Source organism: Pistacia vera, unplaced genomic scaffold (assembly GCF_008641045.1).
Source record: "Pistacia vera cultivar Batoury unplaced genomic scaffold, PisVer_v2 Contig298, whole genome shotgun sequence".
Lineage (NCBI taxonomy): Eukaryota > Viridiplantae > Streptophyta > Magnoliopsida > Sapindales > Anacardiaceae > Pistacia > Pistacia vera.
The window spans coordinates 955,985-982,531 of record NW_022196110.1 but is presented as its reverse complement, the minus strand read 5'-3'; the positions used below and the strand labels follow the sequence as shown (position 1 = coordinate 982,531).

At 32.5% G+C, this 26,547-nt stretch overlaps 1 protein-coding gene across 1 annotated transcript; it reads left to right on the top strand.

Moving 5' to 3' along the window:
• Positions 1-13,355: 13,355 nt before the first annotated feature.
• Positions 13,356-20,601, top strand: LOC116135269 (pleiotropic drug resistance protein 1-like). Its single transcript, XM_031420965.1, has 24 exons — positions 13,356-13,822; positions 13,955-14,075; positions 14,179-14,267; positions 14,356-14,440; positions 14,526-14,685; positions 14,795-14,871; positions 15,154-15,207; positions 15,310-15,400; positions 15,502-15,803; positions 15,917-16,198; positions 16,285-16,601; positions 16,692-16,852; positions 16,947-17,050; positions 17,142-17,298; positions 17,378-17,500; positions 17,593-17,747; positions 17,859-18,191; positions 18,343-18,633; positions 18,723-18,806; positions 18,900-19,033; positions 19,172-19,399; positions 19,488-19,659; positions 19,748-20,002; positions 20,116-20,601. Exons 1-24 carry the CDS (start codon positions 13,485-13,487, stop codon positions 20,383-20,385), a joined length of 4,383 nt encoding a protein of 1,460 aa, XP_031276825.1. The 5' UTR covers positions 13,356-13,484; the 3' UTR covers positions 20,386-20,601.
• The last annotated feature ends 5,946 nt before the right edge of the window (positions 20,602-26,547 follow it).

The following is a 26,547-nucleotide window of genomic DNA, read 5'->3' as shown; positions in this document are numbered from 1 at the left end:
TTTCCTGTAGTTGTTTGGGTACAATTTTATGCAAAGTTCTTTTTTTATTTTCTTACTTTCTTTGGGTGTACTTAAGTTGGGCTTACTGGAGTTTGGACTGGGCTTGGGTCGGGCTCAGCCTAACCCATTTAAAAGCAAAAGAGTATTAACTGACCAAAATATTTCAAATAAAATCAAATATTAATTAGAGAAAATCAGAGTAGAAGTGACATTTGAGTATTTTTTATTTTTTGAAATAAAGAATTGGTGTAATGAAAATATTAGAGCTGGGCTAAAAAGCCCGAGCCCAAAAACCAGTCCCAGGACCGGTCCAAGGACTGGACCAGGCTTTGGTGAGGGGTGATCGGGCCCAGGCCGATCCCTCCTCCAAGCCCGGGCACGGTTAATTTCAAAAACCCCCTAACCCAATTACCAAAAACCCCTAACAAATAACTATAATATTGAAATAAATAATAAATTTAGGGGTTAAAAATATTTTTACAATTAAGGGGCAAATTAAAAATTTTCAAGTCCATAGGACTGGTCCTAAACAGACCAGGCTTAGGCTGGGATTGGTTCGAGCCTTCAGAAAAGTGATAGGCCCAGGACCGGTCCTAGTTGGGCCTGGGCCTAGGACCGTCGGGCCTAACTTTTGCCCACCTCTAGAAAATATCCCAATCTAAACAATTATATAAAAATAAAATTCCAGGGAAAATAGGCAACCAACCCAATAAAATGTTTTTATTAACAGGACCCATAAAATTCAAAATTGATTAAATTAAGTTAAAATATCAACTTTACATGTTGCGTAGTAAGCTCATTAAAGTCAATGATAACATTAATTAACAGTTGGCTTTCCAACTGCATTACATCAGCTGCCTTAATCTTCGTGGACTCCCATTATTTCTTCTTCTTCTTTTTTAAACATATTTAATTTGTTAGATCTAGGTCCTCTTCTATCATGTATTATACACGACTTTATTCCATGATTTGTAATTTTTTTTTTTATTTCTCATAAACGTATTAAATAATCTTTTTGTAACTATTTTTAAACAATATTATTTATACCACTCTTAGGTAGTTTAACGGTAAAGACGAACCAAAGGGATTATAAATGATCAAATCTATAATTCCAGGTTTTGATTCTCCGTTGGACATGAATATAATATTTTTATCCATGATTGACCTATAAGACTACGACAATGGGTTGTTATAGGAAAGCTCCCCTTGAGATCACGACTTTTTCTTTTTCTTTGAATTGAGCTTCTAGAACTCACAAAATGAACAAACAAGCGTTGAAGATTTTATGGAATGTGAGACACATTAATACCGAAGAAGACGCGTTTTAACATGAAGCTTTTAATATATGCGAATGTGAATCATTTTAACTTGAGCTTGTGGTACCTCAAAATTTATTGTAAGGAAAATGAGTCCAACCGAAATTATAGTTTGGCGACTACAGATTCCCATCTATAATTGGATTCACACTCTTAACGGTCTAACCCAATTTTACTTTCTGGTTTTCGTACCAAGATGTGGTGTACCAAAGACTTTTGTTTTTATAAGAGTAAATTTGACTTTTTTCCACCCAAATAGTAGTTTAATGACACTTTCACACCCATAAATTTTTAGAATACTATTTTACTATCTGAATTTATATTTCGTTTTCGATTCTGGCATCGTAGTAATTCAACACCACCACTATTCTCTTTCCCGGTCATCACTTACCAAATCCTCTCAAATTTTACTCTTGTCGACCCCGTCAATCCCTAACAATCGAGCAATTAGGGTTTGTACGACCATCCCTCCCAAGTCAAATTCCGATCTATTCCAACTACAAAAATCTAATATTTCACTACCAAAAGACTTATCAACCTCCCTTTCTTCAAAAGTTCTAACAACTTGAATCGAGTTTGTTTTATATTCGTTGTCAAAATAGAAACTTTCGTAATAAAGTGATATTTCAAAAATCTGTGGGTGAAAAAGTGTCAGTAAACCATTATTTGAGTGAGAATATGTCATTAACTCTTTTTATAATAGGGTAAAAATTGAAGAATTTAAATTATAAATAAATAACTTATGAAATAAGTAGATAAAGGATTAATTAATGCGTTGAAAATTGTATTCTCAACGACCATCTTATTGTACAAAAGTTCCCTGCCTACTTAACTGTGCGCTTTCACATTCACTATTTACTGGGGTTATTAAATTTCAGGATTTTGTTTTTAAAATATAGGAATAAATGACATTAAAAGAGAAAAGGATAGTCGGTGGGTTATGTATGTAATTAATAGAAGTAGCCCAAGTGTTAATCGATGGTTGCAACTTGCAAGGTTGGGGACAGCCGGACAGGCTACCGGTTGCTATAGCCGGTTTTTTTTAATGAAGCGACCCACTTTGACCAACGCCACCATTGGAAGACAGATTCATTTCTTTATTCAATCCCCCGTTCAAACTACAACCCGATTTTATGCCCCTTTTTGACACTTTTTTTTTAATTATTATTTTTATTAGATAAATGGTATGGGATCTTTAAGTAGGTAATATATACACATTTATCAATATACCGCACTCACAACTTTCTTACTAATTTATCTCGCAAACGCGACATATTAGTTCGTAATTGATCAGTTCATAATGGGTCTCGATTGACAAACACTTCTCACAATTTTTTCTCACAACGTTAACAACAGTTCGTAATAGTTAGTTCGCATTGATCAAGTAGGACTCATTGTTGGGTAAACAGGACTTATTACAAACTGACTATTACAAACTAACACGTCGCGTTTATGAGAAAAATCTAGTAAAAAACGTTGTAAGTGCAGTATTATTGCAAGATAAAACACGGAAGATTCTTCAATTGTTTGATTGATTCAAATTAATTAATTTATATCGAAATTTGTGAGGTTTTTAGGAAAATGGTATGTAATTAATTTACCTATTTTAATTACATATATAATGTATTTTAAGCCTTGTAACGTTTTGTAAGATTTTAATATCTACTTGATAGGCACTTTTTTTTCTTATTTTAACTCAAAAATATTGTATTAGAATAAGGAAAAAGTCGTTGAAGTATATTAACCTAAAATTTTAACTATTTTAATGAGCTTTTTTGGGACATTTTTAAAGTTTTAATATTTCAAGTATGTTATCATATTATTAAAAAATATTATATTTTATTCTAAACTTAAATATTTCTTTGAAATTATATATATAAAACCTAAAATAGTTAAAATTCCGATGAATATGCTAAACAGAGAGTACTTAATATTTAAAAAAAAAAATTATTACTTAATTCATATTTTATTAATAACACGATATTGTCTTAATAAAGATACTGATGTGCAGTTTTTCATTATAATATATTACTATATTTTGGTTCTTTTTTTTTTTTCCATTTTCAATTTAGTCCTTTAGGGAACGTAAAACTTTTTTAAAATTTTGATAATTGATTGGTTAAGAAAATGTAAAAAAAAATTATAATATTTTTTTTATCAAAAGGTCTTTAATATAGAAGAATATATCAAGTCGAATTTAAAATTTGAATAGAGACTATAGAAAAACTCAAAATTTGAATTTCTTCAATAACCATAAATGCTCATTTAAAATCATATAAACACTTTTAAATGTAACCAAATTGCCTACAAAAAAGTACTGTGATTATTATAGTATTTTTCCACTATTTTTAAATAAAAATTGGAATAAGTAAATAATATAAAAAAAAAAAATCCAGTAAAATAGGCCAAAAAAAAAAAAAAAAAAAAAGCTAAAGAAATTAATCAGCCAAATGTCAACAACCTACCAACCCAACAGCAAGAAATTATAATATTAATAGAAGTTCGGTAATGTGTCAGCATCAACATTTTTTATTTTAATTTAGGAGAATAATAATTAAAAAATTTAATATGAAGTTACAGTCGAGCAGTAAATCCTTCCAAAAATTTTAATTAATCAAAGTCAATTTATTAATTAATTCTTTAGCTTTCCAACTGCATTACATCACCTACCTTAATCTTCGTGGACTCCCATTATTTCTTCTTCTTTATAATATATACATCACTTTTTACTCCATGATTTGTAATAGTGTTTTAATTATTTTATTTTTCTATAACAAAGTTTATTATGTTTTTATAATTAGTTTTTTTTTTTTATTAGTAATACTTTTTCTTATATCATCAAGGTTTATTAATTTGTTTGAGTATATTAACGTCAAATTTTGAATTAGAGTCGACCAATATGTTTAATCGTGTAATTTGATTATCTGATTAGGTTTGGACGATGAGAAAGATTCTTTAATCTTCCATCCTCGGCCAAAAAGTATAAACTCTAGGTCTAAGCTTGGAAGCCAAAAATAAGTAGAAAGTAATTTGTCAATATCTGTAATCTTGATCTTCTTAACAAACCTATCAATGAAGTTAGAGTCTACGAAATTCTCAACGTAGGCACTCCTAGGGCTACAATCAAGCCGAGCTACTCACAAGCAGCTCAAACTCGGCTCTAATGGAGCTCGAGCTTGGCTTGACAGAGCTCAAACTGTTTGAATTGTCAACGAGCCGAGTATCAAACCTGCCAGTACTCGTCTCGTGAGCTCACAAGCTCACTCGAGCTTTTGAGTTTGAATAAGTTCGCGGGCCTAAGTAGGTTCGCTTAAGAGGTATGTGGTGTGTCTTTTTTCTTGAAGTTCCAAGCTCGTTTAAGCAAGAAAAAGGCTCATCCGTCGAAGAAGGGAGAATATTCATTTGCAACTCTACAGATCTATTGCCTTTCTTGAATTTTCTATGATGCATATATGATGATGCCTTTCTTGAATTTTCGTTGATGCAATTTGACGCAATCTACCTTTATATGATGCATTTGTTGAATCATTAAGATTAGATTTATATGATGCATTCTGGTTCTGATATTTGATGATGCAATCTGGTTTTGGAATTTCATATAAATTTGTATTGATGTTACAATTCGACCTCGAACTCGAATTCAAGCCTGAGCTCGAGCTCAAAAGCTCATAATCCCCTTGCGAGCCTGAGCTCGAGCTTGGGATTCCAAAGCTCGAGCTCGGTAAAATCTTCACGAGCCGAGCTCAAGCACCGTAATATTCTAGTCGACTTAGCTCGTATACAACCCTAGGCACTCCAACACTTAAACGGACACTAAACACAAACACGCAAACTCCTAAACTTAAAATCATGTAATCATGTAGATAAGGTTTTGAGCTAATATGGAAATTGGAAAGAACCAAATTCCATAATATTTGATAAGTTTAATATATAGTTTTAACAAGAATCTCATAACATTTGTTCATGTGAATAATTCTAACTTATCTCGTCCTATCTATAAATAATGAACAATTTGTTGTCAGAAAATTTGAATTTGGCCACTACACTTTTCCAGTTTTCCCATCTAAAATTGGATTTACTTTCAAACCGACTTTCACTTATTTTAGTACTCTGTATTTTCTCACCAACATTTTGTTGTACCAAAGACTTTTTTGTTTTTTTTTTTTAATAATATAATATGATATGATTGGGTAAATTTTGATAAAATATGAGAAATTATATTATAAATAAGAATAAAAAAAAATTGTTATGAAGTGAAAGCTGAACTAGAAATCGTTTTGTTATTGTGGTTGACATTTAAAATGAAAGTGTGGTGAATAAAATAAATATACTTTTGAAAATAAAAAAAATAAAATTTGTTGGTGACGTGATATCAATGACAATAAGTTGTATAGACTATAGACAATTTACAATCTCAACTTTTCAAATGAGCAGATAAAGAGTTAATTAATGCATTGAGAATTTTATTCTCAACAACCATCTTATATTATAAAGCTCCCTGCCTAACTATAACGATGCACTTCCACATTGTATTTTTTTTTTTTTTTTATAGAATTAAACTAATAGGCATAAAAAAAGTAGAGTAAATGACTTTTTCCCACCCATGGTTTGCCTTAATAACACTTTCCCACCCAAAAAGTTTCAAAATACCTCATTTCCACTGAAAATTTATATTCCGTTAATACCTAAAACACACTTTACTTTTTCAGTCGGTGTTTGGTGAGTTAACAAGAGTCAGGATAAGAGGGTTTTTATAGAGTAAAGGTTAATGGATCGAATGGTGGTGACCAATTGAATATTCATCGTAGAAATTAGTTGAAAATTAGTTAAGAATAAAAAACCTGAGCTTTGTGGTAGTCGACAATCGACGAAAAATCAGATGTTAAAGTGAGAAATGTTTTATATAGAGGAAATCGGAGGTTTAAATGGTGGTGACAAAGAAAATTTTTGTCACTATAATTGGCCGGAATTAGCTTTGGATAGTAACAAAATATTACGGTTGGATGGAAAAAAGTGTCACTAAAGCAAACCTTGGGTGGGAAAAAGTCGCTTACTCAAAAAAGTACTAAATAACATAACAGTTCCTTTCAATTATCATAAAGAGTTTAAAAGTATGGTATATAACTACTCCTTTAAAAAATCTTTACTTCCCAAAAATGCTACATTTACATTATATATGTCTAAGAATAAACATGTAATTCAAGTTTTTTTATTTAATTTTTTTTATTTACGGATTAAAATTTACTCTGAATAAAATTTTCCTTATAATCAGTATTAGTGTTTAATACAATTGATCAAGAGTAATATTGTATATATTATTTAAATGGTAGAATTTTTTAATTTTTAGCATCAAATAATTATTTGGTAAAAACTTAGCTATTAGCATGGTACAATTTTATTCTAATTTCGTCAATTACAATACAAAACCTAGGGTTGTGGAAAAAATTCGAAAACCAAACTAAACCGAAAAACCAGTTATCCGAAGTAACCGCTTAGATTTCAATTTGCAAATTGAAAAAATCAAAAAACCGTTTCGGTTAACAGTTCAAGTGTAATTTTGAACAAATAATGCAACCGATAATTCGGTTCGGTTAGTAACTGATTCAGAGGTAATCCGACCGATTCGGTCAGATTATCTCTTGAATGAAAAAACGATTCAATTCGAAAAGTAGACATCCGGTTCGGTTAACTAAATTTCACACGCTAGCATAACCTTACACTATTAATTGGTATATAAGGGCACAATGACACTATGAAAAAAAATCTTGGATATTTAAGCACTGATGCTACGTCGACGGATCTCCCACCCTAATATTCACGTGTCAGTGAGTCCAGAGGAAAAACTTGTTACCCTTAGGGGGAAACTTTCCTTAAATTTCAGGGAATTATATTAATAAACTTTATATTATTATTTTTTTTGAAAAAGGAAAATAAAAAGCGTATTAGGTTGGCAATGTCATTAATTTAAAGTAGCCGAACCGTTAATTGATGCGGTTGGAAGGTTCGGGCAGCCAACCGGTTGCTATAGCGAGTTTTATTAATTGGAGCCGACTACTTTGACCAAAACGTGCCTGCCACCACTTGAAGACAGATTCATTTCTTATCCAAAATCCCATTCAAAGTACAACAAGTGTTGCATGTTTGCGGATGGTCGAGAATTCGAGATCAGTTATGGCGGATTCTTCAATTGTTTGACTGAAATTCAAATTGATAATTTCTATCGAATTTGTGAGGGTTTTTTATTTATTTATTTAAATTGGTAGCAATAATTAGTTTGAGACTCCCTAAATTTGTGTTATTTATTCTATTTTAGTATCTATTTTTTATGTTAATTTATTCTGAAACTATTAATATCTCCTTAAAATAATAAAAAATCTTAAATATATAAAAAAAAAATTCCATGAATAGTGAAATAGAAAATTAGTAATTTTTGGAATTGTTGGACACTTAATACTATTTATCATGACAAGGCGGTGGTATTGACTCTTTTAAAAATTTATAGAATATGAAACTAATATTCACCTATGAATAACCACGATAAACGAATAGTTTCAACCCACGCCCTAGGTTAGATTTCCCATTGGGCGCAAACCAAAAAAAATAATATTGAAACTCCTTCCAGTGATTTCTTGCTAACAAGAAAGTGCTCTTACTAAATTAAGATAAGAAACAAAAAAAGTGGATAACCCTTTCATAGAAACTTAAAAAATCTCACCCAATTAGAGTTTTACACTTATTAGTTTAGGGTAAAATAAGCAAAATTTCTTAGAAGAAAGAAAAAGAAAAGGAAAAAGACATTTAAATTAAGTAATTTCTTTAATTGAAAAGGACAATCAAGTACCAAGAAATTGAATTTTGCCTAAGTATTTGCTTCCCTTTTTCTTCCGGGTTTTCATGAGTAAGCTGTAGCTTTCACTCCCAGCAGTCCAACTTCATTCCTTCCTTCTAGAAGCAATTAATTAACCAATTAAATCCTAACTAACCTTTGACTTTCTTATATTATAAAATTTACCGTTGATGTTTTTGACCAACATCCAAACCCCGTTTATACGCAACAAGATTTTTGGAGTTAAGCTATAAAATCTCTTTTAGATTATCTCTGTTTTTCTAGAAGATAAAGAGGATGATTAAATTATACGCAATTAATTAAAAAGTCAATAACTTAATTGGATTTTAATCTCTTGTTCTCCGAGATCATCTCCAAAAAATTTGTTATATAATTTGACTGTAAAGCCAATTTGGATTAATTTATTCACCATTTCACTTGCTAGTCCTTTTCCTTGATTTGAGTGTAATTGAACTTTCTTCGAAATATATTTTTTGATTTTAGATTAATTAAAAAAGCCCACCATGAATGACCAAAAAAACAATTATATTATTATTTTTATTTTTATTTTTTTATGACCAGTGGTATTCGGATAAGCTTATATGCGCATCAACTAATCCATTGAGACCCTGAGACTGAAAGAGCTTTTGTGCATACCCCTATTATCAATTAGAGGTGTTTAAAAGAACCGACTGGAACCAGAACCGACGGGTACCCAAGGTTTGATTCCGATTCCTACCCAGAATCGACCATCAACGGGTAGATTTCAGTTCTAAATTTTTGGAACCATTACTGTGCGGTTCCGGTTCTTATAGTTAGGAAGTGGAACCAGGAATCAAGACTAATATAAAATTAAATTAAATAGTAGGAGGTTAATAAAAGTTTTTTTGTAGAAAAAGTAATGTGAACATTTATATTTATATTTCATAACATTTAAAGTAAGTTGGTTTAACTTTTGAGAATCTGGTAAGTTGGTTTGCCTTTTGAGAATCTATCTTTACAAAACAATGGAGTTTGTAATTTTGAATTTATTAATTTATAATTTTATTTTTGTTAACAAGTTCCAGGTGGGGGTGTATTTGTAAGTTTTTAAGGGTTTTTTTGTCATTTTAAAAACTTTTGGGGGTCATGAATTTTACAAGGTACCCAGAATTGGAACCGGAACCGTTGTTACAGGTTCAGGTTTCGATTCCAAATTTCAAGGAACCGTTGATTCCGGTTCCTTCAAAAAATGCAAGGTACCCGGAACTGTAAATCCCTATTATCAACTGACAAGAGACTCGAATTGAAGACCTCTTGAATAATATACCCAAGAGTCTCCATCGAACCACTAACCAACATTAATCTCTTACTGTTAAATTTTAAATTCTTATTTGAGTTTAATATTAAGATATCTTAACATCAATCCCCTTAAGGTTTGATTAAATGACAAAAATCTTTGACTGTTAAATTCCAAGTGTTAAAATAATCGGTATAAGAGTAATTCAATATATGTTTATAAATTCATAATAGTGTATATTCTGATGATCTACTAACCGGATCAGTGATTTTGTTATTTTTCAAACTTTAGGGGGATTCTTGTTTTTTCACCAAACATTAGGATTGGATTTTTTTAACGCATTAACTGTTTGCTAAGATTTTGTTTGATGTTTGACTAATTGAAAATCCCCCACCGTGAAAACGAAAGACTTGAAAGTTGATCATATCATCTATGACAAGTAAATCAAGGTGGCCGAAGTCTAGAAAATGACAGTTGGGCCCCCAATTTTTTTTTTCTTTTTAAAACCAATTTGTCAATATTTTTTTTTTTTTTAATTGTACAATTATATGAGCCATCATGAATTAAAATAAATATATTACATAGACAACTGTATGTCTTAGTTTCTATTTTATAAATATATTTCTCTGGGTATATGTGATTATACTTTTCTTGAGCTAAGAGATAACCTGAAGAAAAAGTCAAATTCAATGAGCTAATAAAATAGTAAATAGAAGAATCAGTCCATTCTTTGTTTGAAATGTTCACACTTGACCGAATCAATGGAACCAAAATTCCAAGAAGACCAACTGATAATTGAGTTAATAACATTATAATAATACTATATGTTAAATGTAACCTCTAAGATTTATATTTTAAATTATTAAATTTAATGTCACTCATTTTAGAATAATTGGGTCAATTATAATGCACTCAAAGTTTTGTCTAGCTAGATCAATTGTATTCAAACTGCTTACCTATATGGGTTTCCGAATGTCAAGATAATTAACATCAATTTTGTGTCCACATTAAATCAATTTCAATATTAAAAAATGCCCATTCAATATTGTCTACCTCCATAGTCTACTTATCTATGTTATCTTCAAGACAAAATTCTTTCTTTATTCTTTATATCGACCTCTTCATTGAAATATTGATTACAACCCTATAATGATATACCAAATTATTGTGTTATATTATCATATAATAAGTGTTTCTAAGTATCCCACTATATCAACTTTGACTTATAATACTAATTCATAATTTTCATAAATTATATCAAACGGGTCGTATATAATAAATTATTACCTTTAGGTTGCGTACTGTCAGTGCCTTAAGAAGATTACTTCGATAATCTATCTTTTAATCCGATCATTACATTGTTTGGTCCAGCAGGTAATAAAAAGTTACGGTATTACTCAAGTAATATGAGATGTGATACAGGAGGTTACGTCATTATCGACTCGAAGGATGATATTTTAAGATTATCGTGGTAATCATATTTTTGTTCCAGTTTTATCCTTATTTAATAAAAATTTCAGACACAGATGCCCTCCTATTGATGATAAATAATAATTAATCCAACTTGTTGAATAATTTCTTTAACCTTATTAATTAATTATTTGGACAAAATTGCCCCATATACTTGCAAGTTGTGATGTTAATAGGGCCTTGGAATATTAAATACTTTTGGTTTGATGCATGAACCCTTATCCATAATACCTTGGAATATATAAAGGGCATTTCAAGGTTAATAACATTANACAACCTGAAGAAAAAGTCAAATTCAATGAGCTAATAAAATAGTAAATAGATGAATCAGTCCATTCTTTGTTTGAAATGTTCACACTTGACCGAATCAATGGAATCAAATTCCAAGAAGACCAATGTATAATTGAGTTAATAACATTATAATAATACTATATGTCAAATGTAACCTCTAAGATTTATATTTTAAATTATTAAATTTAATGTCACTCGTTTTAGAATAATTGGGTCAATTATAATGCACTCAAAGTTTTGTCTAGCTAGATCAATTGTATTCCAATTGCTCACCTATATGGGTTTCCTAATGTCAAGATAATTAACATCAACTTTATGTCCACATTAAATCAATTTCAATATTCAAAAATGCCCATTCAATATTGTCTACCTCCATAGTCTACTTATCTATGTTATCTTCAAGACAAAATGCTTTCTTTATTCTTTATATCTACCTCTTTATTGAAATATTGATTACAACCCTTTAATGATATACCAAATTATTGTGTTATATTATCATATAATAAGTGTTTCTAAGTATCCCGCTATATCAACTTTGACTTATAATACTAATTCATAATTTTCATAAATTATATCAAATGGGTTTGAAGGAAACAGAGTCGTATATAATAAATTATTACCTTTAGGTTGCGTATTGTCAGGGGCCTTAAAAAGATTACTTTGATAATCTATCTTTTAATCCGATCATTACATTGTTTAGTTTAACATGTAATAAAAAGTTCTGGTATTACTCAAGTAATATGAGATGTGATATAGGAGATTACGTCATTATCGACTTGGAGGATGATATTTTAAGATTACCATGATAATCATAATTTTTGTTCCAATTTTATCCTTATTTAATAAAAAATTCAGACACAAATACCCTCCTATTGATGTCAAATAACAATTAACCCAATTTGTTGAATAACTTCTTTAACCTCATTAATTAATTATTTGGACAAAATTGCCCCATATACTTGCAAGTTTTGATGTTAATAGGGCTTTGGAATATTAAATACTTTTGGTTTGATGCATGATCCCTTATCCATAATACCTTGGAATATATAAAGGGCATTTCAAGGTTAATAATATTATTGGGGGCAACTTGCAAGTTGTGATGTTAATGGGGCCTTGGAATATTAAATACTTTTGGTTTGATGCATGAATCCTTATCCATAATACATTGGAACTTTGTTCTTACTCCTAACTCCACCGTGTCAAAATATTTTCATACCTTAATTAATTACCCAATATAGTTTACACGAACTAAACACAATAATAATTTTATTGATAATCTATAATAAAATATTATCCGAGCGAAATACCCTTTCATATTATTTCGGTAAACAAATGGTGTAAAATCATTGACTCTTACCTATCTCAAGGTTTTACTCCATAGAGCTATCGCTATTTTTAAACAATGGGTATTACAAAATGATTGACTCTTACCTACCTCGAGGTTTAAGGAAATATCAGCAAAACCTCAAAGATATAAAAAATTATCATAACCTCCTCTCATATTTGGAAAAATTATTACTTATCTCCCTTTGAGCATGCAAGCTGTTTTTCCATTGGGCCCCCTTTATTTCGGAAATATTTCATTTTATCCCATTTCCTAAATATATATAATTTTTGCTCTTTCAATTCATTAAATATCACACTTTGACTCCAAGCATAATTTTCGGATTGTGCCAGGTAAGAGTAATAAGGCTCTCTTGAAAAATGGGTTACAGATAATCGATGAATAAGAATCAATTCCCTTCTTCAGGATTTTGCAAAGAATATGAAAATGCGTCCAATACTAGAAGAAGAACATAATGAAAAATTGTATCTGATCTTGTGTGGATTTGATTCACATGCCACGAGCCAATTGGGCGCATGTGTGTAAAGTAAAGGCGCGCCAAATTTGTCGGTCTCCTCCCGGTACTGTATACAGTCGCCTTCCTTAATCAAGTGAACCAAAAATTTCCACCTTTACAGATAATACAGATGAATATTAAATAACTCCTCAATTTCAGACGTGCGTGTAATATTCAATATAAAAAATTATATTAAACTCCCATTCAATCATAACATTAAAAAAAAAATACTTTTTTTGTTTTCACCAGGAACCTGCACAGAAACCCTCCACCTGGTAGATGTTGACGCTTCTTTATGAGCTCATATATATATAATGGTAACGTGTATGAACTTTGAATAACTCGGTCATTGAGTTTAAAAAGATCAACCCTGTTGAGTTGTTGAACTCGTTTCATCAAGAAAGGATACAAGAGTGGAGGGTTGAAGCTGGTTTTGCGGTGTAAACGATTAGTCTGTTGAAATGGATAGTGGGGATGTGTATAGATTGAGGGGAAGTTTACGGATAGGAAGTAATTCGTTGAGGGGATCGTCGAGGAGGGCGGTTCCCATTGATGTATTTTCAAGGTCTGTAAGAGAAGAAGACGATGAAGAGGCTTTAAAATGGGCGGCATTAGAGAAATTGCCAACGTTTGATCGTTTGAGGAAAGGCATACTCAACACTTCGCGCGGTGGTTATGATGAAATTGAGGTAGACAATCTTGGGCCGCAGGAAAAGCAGAAGTTGATTGAAAAGTTGATTAAAATTGCAGAAGTTGATAATGAAGCGTTTCTCTACAAGCTTAGGGACCGTATTGATAGGTAAAAAAATTAATCTTGTTTATGCAGAGTGATGTTTTTGCATGTTCGTGAACAGAGAAGCTCTGTTTTGTTCCTGTTTTTATTTGTGTTTTTCACTTTTTTTTTTTTGTTCTTGGATTTCTTTCTTTTCAGAGTTGGAATTGAGGTTCCTAAAATTGAGGTTCGATTTGAGCATTTGAATATTGAGGCAGAAGCATATGTGGGAAGTAGAGCTTTGCCTTCTTTCGTTAACTTCTCTATCAACATGATAGAGGTAACAATATAGAAAAATATGAATCTTGTAAATTATTTTTCATTTATGTTTATGTGTTTGTTCTGGTTAAGTTTTGACTTTATTTCTTTGATTTGGTTTGAAGGGTTTCTTGACTTATCTGCATATTCTTAAAAATCGAAAGAGACGCTTTACAATCCTTAACGATGTCAGTGGAATCATCAAGCCCAAGAGGTGAGAGTTGAATTCCTAATATGTTCTTTGAATGCAGATTTAGAATATCTGGCAGTTATTTATAATTTGGTTCAATATTTTGTTGCAGAATGACATTGCTTTTGGGTCCTCCGGCATCTGGAAAGACCACACTACTGTTGGCTTTGGCTGGGAAGCTTGATCCTTCTCTAAAGGTGTGATTTTATATCTGAATTTAGCTTTAAAATGTTGACTATTTGGTTACTATTTCTAATTTGAGAAGTGAATTATGTTCTGTAGACAACTGGTGAGGTGACATACAATGGGCACCAGCTGAATGAGTTTGTGCCGCAGAGAACTGCTGCTTATATCAGTCAACATGATTTGCATATAGGAGAAATGACTGTTAGGGAAACTTTGGCCTTCTCTGCAAGATGCCAGGGGGTCGGAACCCGTTATGGTTAGTTTCATGGGTTCTTTTCCCCCTTTAATTATAAAATTCAGAGTTTATGCTGCTGTTCTTTTGTGTAGTTTAAGCCAATACTGATTACTGCTTCTATATATTGCAGAAATGTTGGCGGAATTGTCAAGAAGAGAGAAAGCAGCAAATATTAAGCCTGATCCTGATATTGATGTCTACATGAAGGTGAGAGAAGTTGAAATTTGTTTTAAAGATATGTTTTCATTCCAATCAAAGAAGATCAAAACAACAATTTTTCTTTAATGTTTTCCTATGACTTGATGTCATATTAGATAAACTTTAGAATGTTCAATTCCTGCCATATTTAGCCCTTTTTTTGTGAATTGGTCTTTGTAATTTGTGTCAGGTTAGCAAATTGGATTCTGAGTAGAGTCATATTTGTAAGCATTGAGTTGTACATATCGTGATTAAGTTTCTTATATTTCCATGTCAATTCCCATGTCACAGGCAGCAGCAACAGAAGGCCAAGAAGCCAGCGTGATTACTGATTATATTATAAAGGTAAAATCATTGTTAAATCACTCTTACAATAATGTTTAAGTATTATCAAGAACAGGTAACATAATATCACTAGTTTAATTAATCTCCCTCATAAATTTACAGATTTTAGGACTGGAAGTCTGTGCTGATACCATGGTAGGTGATGAAATGTTTAGAGGTATCTCAGGAGGACAAAAGAAGCGAGTTACAACAGGTAATTGCTGAACTTCCTTAATTCATTTATGTTGTAGAGATAGATAACAATTTTCTATCAGTTATTCAAGCATATAACCTTTTTAAATGATAAAATTATAGGTGAAATGCTGGTTGGACCAGCGAATGCACTGTTCATGGATGAGATATCAACTGGTTTGGACAGCTCAACAACCTTCCAAATTGTGAATTGTCTAAGGCAATCTGTTCACATCTTGGATGGAACCGCTGTGGTCTCCCTCCTACAGCCAGCACCAGAGACTTATAATCTCTTTGATGACATTATCCTTCTATCTGATGGTCAGATTGTGTACCAGGGTCCCCGTGAACAAGTGCTAGAATTTTTTGAATCCATGGGCTTCAGATGTCCCGAAAGAAAAGGCGTCGCTGATTTCTTGCAAGAAGTATGTGTTGATAGAGCTATTTTTAAATTTATTATTATTATTTTTTTTCAATCAATATGAAAATGAAAGATGAGGCTCACATGTAACGTGTAATATTCAATGACATGTTGCAGGTGACATCAAAGAAAGATCAGCAACAGTATTGGGCACGTAGAGATGAGCCTTACAGGTTTATTACAGTCAAGGAATTTTCTGATGCATTTCAATCATTCCACGTGGGTCGGAAAATTGGCAATGAACTTGGAGTTCCATTTGATAAGACAAAGAGCCACCCAGCTGCTTTGACTACCGAAACATATGGTGTTAGCAAGAAGGAGCTGTGGAAAGCTAACGTATCAAGAGAAATTTTGCTGATGAAGAGGAATTCTTTTGTCTACAAATTCAAGCTCACACAAGTGTGTACAATCTTCATTTTGAGTTGTTTTTTAATATCTTACTTATGTAGTCATAATAACTTAATGTTTTTTTTTTCTGCAACTAGCTTACGGCAATGGCTCTGCTTACTTGTACAATCTTCTTTCGAACCAAGATGACCCGAGATAATCAAAATGATGGAACAATTTTTACGGGTGCCATGTTCTTCACTGTTATTATGGTCATGTTCAATGGAATGGCAGAGATTTCTATGACCATAGCTAAGCTTCCTGTTTTTTACAAGCAAAGAGACCTCCGTTTCTATCCTTCTTGGGCATATGCTCTTCCCACATGGATTCTCAAGATCCCCATCTCAGTGATTGAGGTTGCTGTTTGGGTTGCCATAGCCTATTATGTAGTTGGTTTTGATCCCAACGCTGGCAGGTAAGAAGATAAAGAAAATGATGAATTTGCTGGAAATGTTTGTTCTATTAATTCAACAGATAAGTAAATAAGGTCAACTGTTCATTGCAGGTTTTTTAAACAGTACTTAGTTCTCTTGCTAGTTAACCAGATGTCTTCTGGAATGTTCCGATCAATTGCTGCAATGGGCAGGAACATGATAGTTGCTAATACATTTGGATCATTTGCATTGCTCCTGCTTTTTGCATTGAGTGGATTTATCCTTTCAAGAGGTATAAAAAATACCCTCTTTTTGATAAAACAATTAGTATCTTACAAATCAAAGTTTAAATATAACATTTTTTCTTTTTCTGTTTAATAATGCAGCTGACATCAAGAAATGGTGGATATGGGCTTACTGGTGTTCACCTTTGATGTATGCGCAGAATGCAATAGTGGTTAATGAGTTTCTTGGACATAGTTGGAATAAAGTAATGCATTTAATGACTTTTTTTTTTTGTATTTGTATTTGTATTTGTCTATTGATAATATTCTAATGTCATAACTTCTTTCATTTAAAAGTTTGATCCAGCTTCAAATGGGACACTAGGAGTTGCAGTTCTGAAGTCTCGCTCATTCTTCACAGAAGCATATTGGTATTGGATAGGAATTGGGGGACTAGTTGGTTTCGTGCTACTGTTAAACGTCATTTTCACTTTGGCTCTCACTTATCTCAACCGTGCGTATTTTTACCTTCTTTACTTTAATTCATTCTGAAATTGAGAAAATATGACCTAATTTCGAGCAAATATGTGCAGCATTCAATAAGCCTCAGACTATTGTACCAGACGAATCTAAAAGTGATGAGCCTGAAAACAGCACTGGAGGAGCCATTCAGTTACAAACCTATGGAAGTAGCTCGAGTCACAGAGCTCACTCAGGTGAGAATTCTCATTTACATGTTTGTGTGTGTATATCTGTGATGTTTATTCTGTATATGCCTTTTCAGTGACAAATTTTAATTGACATGCAGAGAGAGAAGATGTCATTAGGAGGAGATCAAATTCCTCTGCTTTTTCTGCGTCCATGTCAGAGGCTGTTCGTCTCAAGAAAAGAGGAATGGTTCTTCCATTTGAACCACATTCCATCACCTTTGATGAAATTACATACTCAGTTGACATGCCACCGGTAAATTAAGTTTTGCAAGCAATACATATCTGCAAAAGTTTGGATGATATATATTGTCTCAAGCAATTTAGTCCAGACATGATGACCACTTGATTTAATATAACTTTGCAGGAAATGAAAGTCCAAGGTGTTGCTGAAGACAAATTGGTGCTTCTGAAAGGTGTGAGTGGTGCTTTTAGGCCTGGTGTTCTTACTGCTTTGATGGGTGTAAGTGGTGCTGGTAAAACCACTCTGATGGATGTATTGGCTGGTAGAAAAACTGGCGGATACATCGATGGGACCATCACAATTTCTGGGTACCCAAAGAAGCAAGAAACGTTTGCTCGCATTGCAGGATACTGTGAGCAAAATGACATCCACTCTCCTCATGTAACTGTATACGAGTCTTTGACCTATTCCGCTTGGCTCCGTTTACCCTCTGAAGTGGATTCCAACACTAGAAAGGTAGGTAAAATGAAATTGCTATTGTGTTTCCAGCTTATTGTTTCTCTCTGTCTCTTTCTCTATAGAGCTTAAACATATTAGTCACTATCATCATCTTCAAGTTGAATAAATTGTTGATAATACTAATTATAATTTCACTGGTGGTTTGCAGATGTTCATCGACGAAGTCATGGACCTTGTGGAATTAACTCCATTGAGAAACGCACTAGTTGGTTTGCCTGGTGAAAATGGTCTGTCAACTGAGCAGCGCAAGAGGCTTACCATAGCAGTTGAGCTCGTAGCAAACCCATCAATCATATTTATGGATGAGCCAACTTCAGGTCTAGATGCAAGAGCTGCTGCAATTGTTATGAGAACAGTTAGGAACACTGTGGACACAGGAAGAACGGTGGTTTGCACCATCCATCAGCCAAGCATTGACATATTTGAAGCCTTTGATGAGGTGAGTAATTTTAACTCACATAGTGGTTACGGTTTCTTTTGGATTCTGTTCTATCCCATGAGTATGATACATTAAACATGTCATTGCAGCTATTCCTATTGAAGAGAGGAGGAGAAGAAATTTATGCTGGGCCTTTGGGTCGCCATTCTAGACATCTGATAAAGTATTTTGAGGTATGAAGTGATGAATATTCTCAAATAACAAGTAATGCAAGTTTTAACTCAAATTACATTATAATATTAACTAATGCATTTATTTTCGTGCAGGATATTCAAGGAGTTAGTAAAATTACGGATGGTTACAATCCAGCTACTTGGATGTTGGAAGTTACTTCTATGTCTCAAGAAGTAGTTTTGGGTGTTGATTTTGCTGAAATCTATAAAAATTCAGAACTGTACAGGTTGGTTTATGTTAAACTGCTAGTCTACGTCACTCAACCAATATATATCACCTCTGTGCCAAGCACTGAAGATGACTAATCTAGCTTTTCTATTGTTATTAGCTTAAATTTATTGCTGATGTATATCATGTGTTTCAGGAGAAACAAGGCACTCATTAAAGATTTAAGCAGGCCTGTTCCAGGATCAAAGGACATCTATTTCCCTACTCAATATTCACAATCGTTCTTGATCCAGTGTGTGGCTTGCTTATGGAAACAACGTTGGTCATACTGGCGTAATCCATCATACACAGCCGTCAGATTTCTGTTCACAACCTTTATAGCTTTGATATTTGGGACAATGTTCTGGGACTTGGGCATGAAAACGTGAGTTATAACACTATGCATATCCATAATTTGAAGTCTTGTATTTTCCTCCACCCTTTAATCTTCATTTTGAAATTTTAAATCACAGGAAAACTAGACAAGATCTGTTTAATGCAATGGGTTCCATGTATGCTGCTGTTATCTTCCTTGGTGTCCAAAATGCTGCAGCTGTACAGCCAGTTGTGGCGGTTGAAAGGACAGTGTTTTACCGAGAAAGAGCCGCTGGAATGTATTCAGCTGTGCCGTACGCCTTTGGGCAGGTATTGGTTTTTAACATGTTACATCTTTCACATGTAAGTGTCTTTGTGAACTTCAATATGGAATTTAACTTAATATCGTGTTTTGCAGATTGTGGTTGAGCTTCCTTATATATTTGCTCAAGCTGCAGTCTATGGCGTCATAGTGTATGCAATGATTGGATTCGAATGGGATGCTGCTAAGTTCTTTTGGTACTTATTCTTCATGTACTTCTCATTACTATACTTCACCTTCTACGGCATGATGGCTGTGGCTATGACACCAAACCACCACATCTCCGGCATTGTTTCCTCTGCATTTTACGGAATATGGAACGGCTTTTCAGGTTTCATCATCCCAAGATCTGTAAGTATTACCTGCCCTCATTCATTCAAACACTACCTTCCCTCTGCTCACACATATCTGATCACCAACTAACTCTCTCCTTTCATTTTATTCCTTAACTTGCTCGATAACAGAGAATTCCAATATGGTGGAGATGGTACTACTGGGCATGCCCTGTCTCTTGGACGTTGTACGGGTTGGTTGTGTCACAGTTCGGAGATCTTCAGGATATACTCCAAGAAAATGGTGGCGTAGAACAAACAGTGGAACAGTTTTTGAGAGAATTTTTCGGTTTCAGGCGTGATTTTCTTGGAGTAGTTGCAGTTGTTGTTGTTGCATTCTCAGTTCTGTTTGCACTAATCTTTGCAGCAGGAATCAAGGTATTAAATTTCCAGAGAAGATAGAAATTTAATCCCACTTTTTGTATTAGTATTTTCTTCATTGTTACCTTTTGTATAGTGTTCTGTCAATGGGTCACTTTTAGTAGCAAATTTGTATAAGTTTCAATATTTGTAATTTACTGTAAGCTGCTGGACCAAATTAAAGAATAATGTACACACTTTTTTATTATGATTCCATTGATTAAGTAATTGAAGAAACTATGATCCATTTTGTCAAAATCACAATATTTCCTCTTTTTTCCTGATTTATTTCTGGAGTTTGAGTTTGAATTGAATATTCACCAAAACAAAGTTACTCATATGTGTAATAAGAGAAATTTAGTGAAGAAAATATTACATTCAATTAATAAAAAGATAATAATAATATTAATGAAGTATGTTAAGAACACATAAAGAGGACATGGTTATACCTAAATTTTCCAACTTCATAGTCAGTTTATTACGTCACTCATTATATCATCTCATTTAATGGCTTATTGAAGAGAGGTTAACTGACTTCTTTCCATCCAAAAAATGATACTTTCCCAATTTCGGACGTTAGAAATACCACTTTCCCATCCAAACCACAAACTTTGCTAATAATTTCCTTTAAATACAGTAATATTAATTGCAAAGATGAAAATCCCCTACCAAATTTCAATCCTTAATTGCTTGCTACCGTGGATCAAACTTTCACACACGATTCTAGTAGACTCCGACCACCACAATCTAACGTTCTACCACCAAACGAATCACCATCCACCTCTCTTCAATAACCCCAACAATTTGGATCGTGATAGCTCTCCAATCACCAACAACCGTGGTTCAGTTCTTTTTTTGAATAGTCAACGTCCGATGAATGGTGAACAACCAAGGTCTAGGATGATGAGGCTTTTAAAGAGGAGGTGTCGTTGATACTACAAGTGGCTTTAGGTGGAATTTTTGGCAGCTAGATCGGCTGGAATCTGGCCTAGAAGCTCAATGATCATGCGAATAAAAAACCGGCGATGGCTGGTGATTGGCGTGCTCGGTGTGGCGGGAAGGTGAAGGGTTTTTGTGAGTGAAGGATGGAGAGCTATCACAGTCCAAATTGTTAGGGTTATCGAAGAGGGATGGTTGATGATTGGTTTGGTGGTAGAAGGTCAGATTGTAGTGGTTGGAATTGACCAGAATTATGTGTGAAAGTTTGATTTGCAGTGGCTGGCAATTAGGGATTGAAATTTGCAGGGGTATTTTTGTCTTTGCAATCAATATTGCTTTATTTAAAGGAAATTATTAACAAAGTTTGTGTTTTGGGTGGGAAAGTGTCATTAAGCCATTTTTTGGATGGGAAAAAGTGGTTAACTCTATTGAAAAATCAACTAAATTTTAGTTGGGTTTATTTATTTATTTTTAAAATGGGGGTATTGTTAAACAAACTAACATGATTTAAGTGTTCTAATTAAATTATGGGGTTTTTCTCAACCTCAATGTTTTAATCAAATAAACAAATTTCTCCTTAGATTTTAGAAATAACATAAATTCTCTTGCCGTAAGTGAGCCGTTAATTTATCACATGATGTTTAATAAATATCTATTATATTGTCTCTTGTTGTTATTTTAATACCAAAAGTGTAAGAATTTCTACTACTATTATATTTTAGGAAAATTTTTGTTACTTAATTATAAGAGTAATACTACAAATATAACATTTTTTTATAACATTTTTTATACAATATTATGTGGCAAAGTATGATTAATTGATTTTAAATTAAAATTAAATTTTTACTTAAATATCTTTTACCACATAATATTGTATGAAAAATATTATGCGAGAATGTTATATGTATAATATTATTCTAATTATAAATTTAGGGAGATTATTTTATTGCTTTTATGGAAAGCACGTATACAACTGGTCAACTTTTCAATATTATCATAACAATATTATAAAGAATTTTAACAGTTGAGTAATAAATAACCCACGTCTTCTAGAAGAAAAGTTATTATATCGTAATTATTGTTTATACTTTAGGATATTGTAAAAGTAGAAAAATAAAAATTCTCATAAGCAAAAGAAATTACAATATAATTTCTATAAATTAATAATTTTGGGATCATATAAATTCGATTAATTAAAAAAGTATTAATTAATCGATAAATTAATATTATTAATTTATAAAGTGTATTTACGATTTTATGAACATATATTTAATCAATTAAAAATTCATTGTATTTTATCAGTGTAAGCAATTGAATATGAATTAATTAATTAAATATATATTAAAACATTAATTTAAATTCATTATACTTATATACTTAATTAAATAACATTTTTTTATATATAATAAATTCAGTGTACTTATATACTTAATTAAATAATATTCATTATATATAATTACATTAATTTAATTAAATGTATTCAACAAAAAAATATGTGTGCATAATTTAATTAAATTAAATGTATAAACAACACTTTATAATTTTTTATTGCAATTCGAGAATTCAACCCCAAAACTTATAAATGCAATGAGAAAAATTAGAGATAAGATCTAACAAGATTTAAATTTTAAGAAAAAACAAGTAACATTAAAGCAATGTTTTGAAAACCGGACCGGACCTTGACCTGGTCAAGGGTCTAGTTATAGTTTGATTGGTCCGGCCGATTAAACCGTCGTTTTAACAGGTGGTCCGAAAGTTTAAAATCTTGCAAAAACACCCTTAAAATATACGTTTCACTCCCTACAGGTTTGAAATCTAGCAAATACATCCTTATGATCTGTTTGGACTTTGACTTTTCTGACCAAATTTTGGCTGATTCCGGTGGCCAAAATTCAATCTGACACCACCACTTAAACCACCGTCCTCCACTCAACAAAACCTTGGAATTTGGTAGTCCCCCATTTGCCGGTCGTGACTTGCGAACATCGTCGCAATTAGGTTGATTTTTCTGACCAAATTTTGGCATAAAAAATTCAATCCAACACTACCACCGAAACCACCGGCCTCCACTCTACAAAATTCATCTAACCTCGGCACTTGGTAGCCCCTTGTTCTTCGGCTATGACTTGCGTATTGGGTTGATTTTTCTAGCCAAATTATGGCTGATTCTGGGGTCCAAAATTCAATCCGACGCCACCCCTTGAACCATCGACCTCCACTCTACAAAACTCTTCTAACCCTGGCATCTGATAGCCCCTTGTTCATCGACGGTGAGATTAGGGATTTGGGTAAACAGTAAAATAGGAAATTAGGATCGAAGAGGACATCGGTAGACGGTCTGACTGATCTGACTAGCCGGTCTAACTTGGTTTTCAGAATATTGCAATAGAGTCATATTTTAATAAAATATCATAGTCAATGAGCAACTTATATATTTATGATATGAACTGTGAACAGGACTACAAAGTTATGTAGAGTTTTCCATAAAAGTATAATTTTATTAATTTACCAAAATTGTTAATTTAACCATATATATAATAAATGTTATTAATTTATCGAGTATTAGTTTATAGGGATTATGCCGTATATTACTTTATAGATATGGTTTCCTCAACAATATTCCAACGTTTTGTAAAAATGAAAGAGTTAAAACATTAACCCCTTCAGTTTAATAAAAATCTTTTCGAGATTTTTAAAATTCATTAAAAACTTTTACAGCTGTATAATTTGTTTATGAAAAATGGGTTAAATACTTAAATTTAGTGAAATAAATTTAAAAAGTCAACTGATTTCAATTGGGTTTATTTAAACAAACATGATTGGTTATTTAATAATTCTACTTCTTTTATTTGGAAAGTACGTAAAGCTATTGAATTTTATTTTAACATTATTAGAAAGAATCTTAACAATTGGATAATTAAAAAAAAAATCCCGATCCTCTAGAAGAGAAGTTATTACGCTTTTATATAATTATTGTTTAAGGTTTTCTTCCATCTCGAGGTTTAATCAAACAGCAAAACTCTTTAATATTTCAAAAATAACTTTAATTATAAGCAAAAGACATGTTCTCACCCAAGGTTTTGCTAATCCTTCAGTTCCCACCCAAAAACTAATACCACTAGCAATTTTTAGCCTCTTGCATGCGTGTTGACGGTGTTATTATTATACTGCTCTTGACTAATATATTAGTAAATTACTTTTTAACCCTAAATTTATAGAATTAGAAAATTAAATATATTACTTTCAATTTTATTTCAATAACACCCTTTTCTTCAACGTTCATATCATCCCCATGTCCAACCACCCAACTAGAGATGGCGGTGGACCGTGCCGACTTAAAAATTCAAGGCCCATCATGCCATGGATCGGGCCATGCCAAAGCCCACAAAAATTTGTGCCCTATCGCGCCATGTCGGCCTACCAAATTTGAAGGCCCACGGCAAGACACGACCCACTATATATCGTGTTGTGCCTTAGGTCGTGTCGTTGGTTGTGCCATGGGCCGGCCTACGTGCTTTGTAAAAATATCGATATTTATAAATAATGGTAATTTTGATTTATTATTAATAATTATTATAAAAATATTTTATATTTTATATTTAGTGACATTTTGTATTTATATTAATTTAAAAAATATATAATCACTATAAAATATAATAAAATAATGAGACATTAAAATATTAATTGAATTTCAACACTTTTTATTACTTATAAGTTATAATTATAAATTATAAATACAAACTTAGAAATTAAGATTAAAAATTATTATATTTCTTCATTTTCATTCATTTCTAAATTCTTAAAATCTTCAAATATATCTTCAACAACACATTTTTTAATTTTTATTTTTTTCGTGCTGTACCGTGTCGGCTCACATGCTTTTTTTGAGGTTCACGACATAGCTTGCATATTTTCATACCGACTGTGCCGGCTCTACACTTGATCACTGCGACCACCCAGCCATTGCCGCCATCGCCACCAAACCACTATCACCATTTAGCCAAATTAAAAAAATTTCAGGAAAATCCTATACATCTCAAATTTATCAACACCCTCTTTAATCCAATAAATTTTCTTTCAATTCAAACAATCTTCATCACCAACAATCCAAACAACACAACACCAACAATCCCAACAAACTCTATCAAATTTATTTAAAGTAGTGGCTAGATCGGGCAACCATGATTTGACCACCTCTTGGTCGGAATGGGTTGCTAAACGACAACACCTTGGTGGAGTTAACTAGGTCGCGGTGACCAACGATTGTGAGAGGGTTGGTGGCCAGATCGTAGGCGCCAAATCTGGTTTTGTGGCCGACTAGATCGGGAAGCCACAATTTGACCACCTCTTGGTCGGAATGGCTTGCCAAACGACAACACCTTAGGGGAGTTGACTAGGCCGCGGTGGCTGGAAATTGTTAGAGGGTAGACGACTATGGGTTAAGGAGGGAGAGAGGAGTACGACTGCTAGTTAGGGAGAGAAATGGGAGGTTATGGCTGAGGGAGGGAGAGAGAAGCGACGGAAAAGAAGAAATAGTTTCATAAATAGGGTGCTTGTAAGAGAAATTTGAGATGTAAAGGGTTATTTTGAAAATTTTGTTTTTATTTTAGATTTAATGTAGTGGAAATAACCACTTTATTCTTTAACCATTACATTAAACAGTTTTCGGTTGATTTAAGGGTAAGAATATAGAATATATAAAATCATGAGTGGGAACTTGCAGATTCACAAAACCTTGGGTGGGGACATGTCTTTTACTAATTTCTATGCAATTAGAAACTTAGAATTTAGGATAGGATAAGTTAATGCATATTTATGTAGTTGCTCAACTATTGTTTATTTCAACACTAGAAACTTAAACGATTGAATGATTTCTGCTATTATATGACCTTGTGGGGATTATTGTAATTAACCCTATTGTTTATTTTATACAGGATATCGTAAGAATAAAACAAAAAATCTCACAATTAAAGGTTATGAATGATATTACTTACCAGACACGGTATCCAGAACCGGCGCTGACAACTGTAAGAATACTGACAATTACTCAACAATATCCCAACTATATCTCGACCTTCTGTGGAAAAATAAAATAATACGTAATCTTCTAGAAGCAATTCCATATTTCCAACAATTGAAGTTTTAACACATCAAATCAACCTCACATTCCTCTGTCACTCTCCTTATATAAATGCTAAACTAATTAACATCCCAATATATGCAAAACTAATCTCTTTTGAAGGGTTTTTGTAGCATTTTTTAACG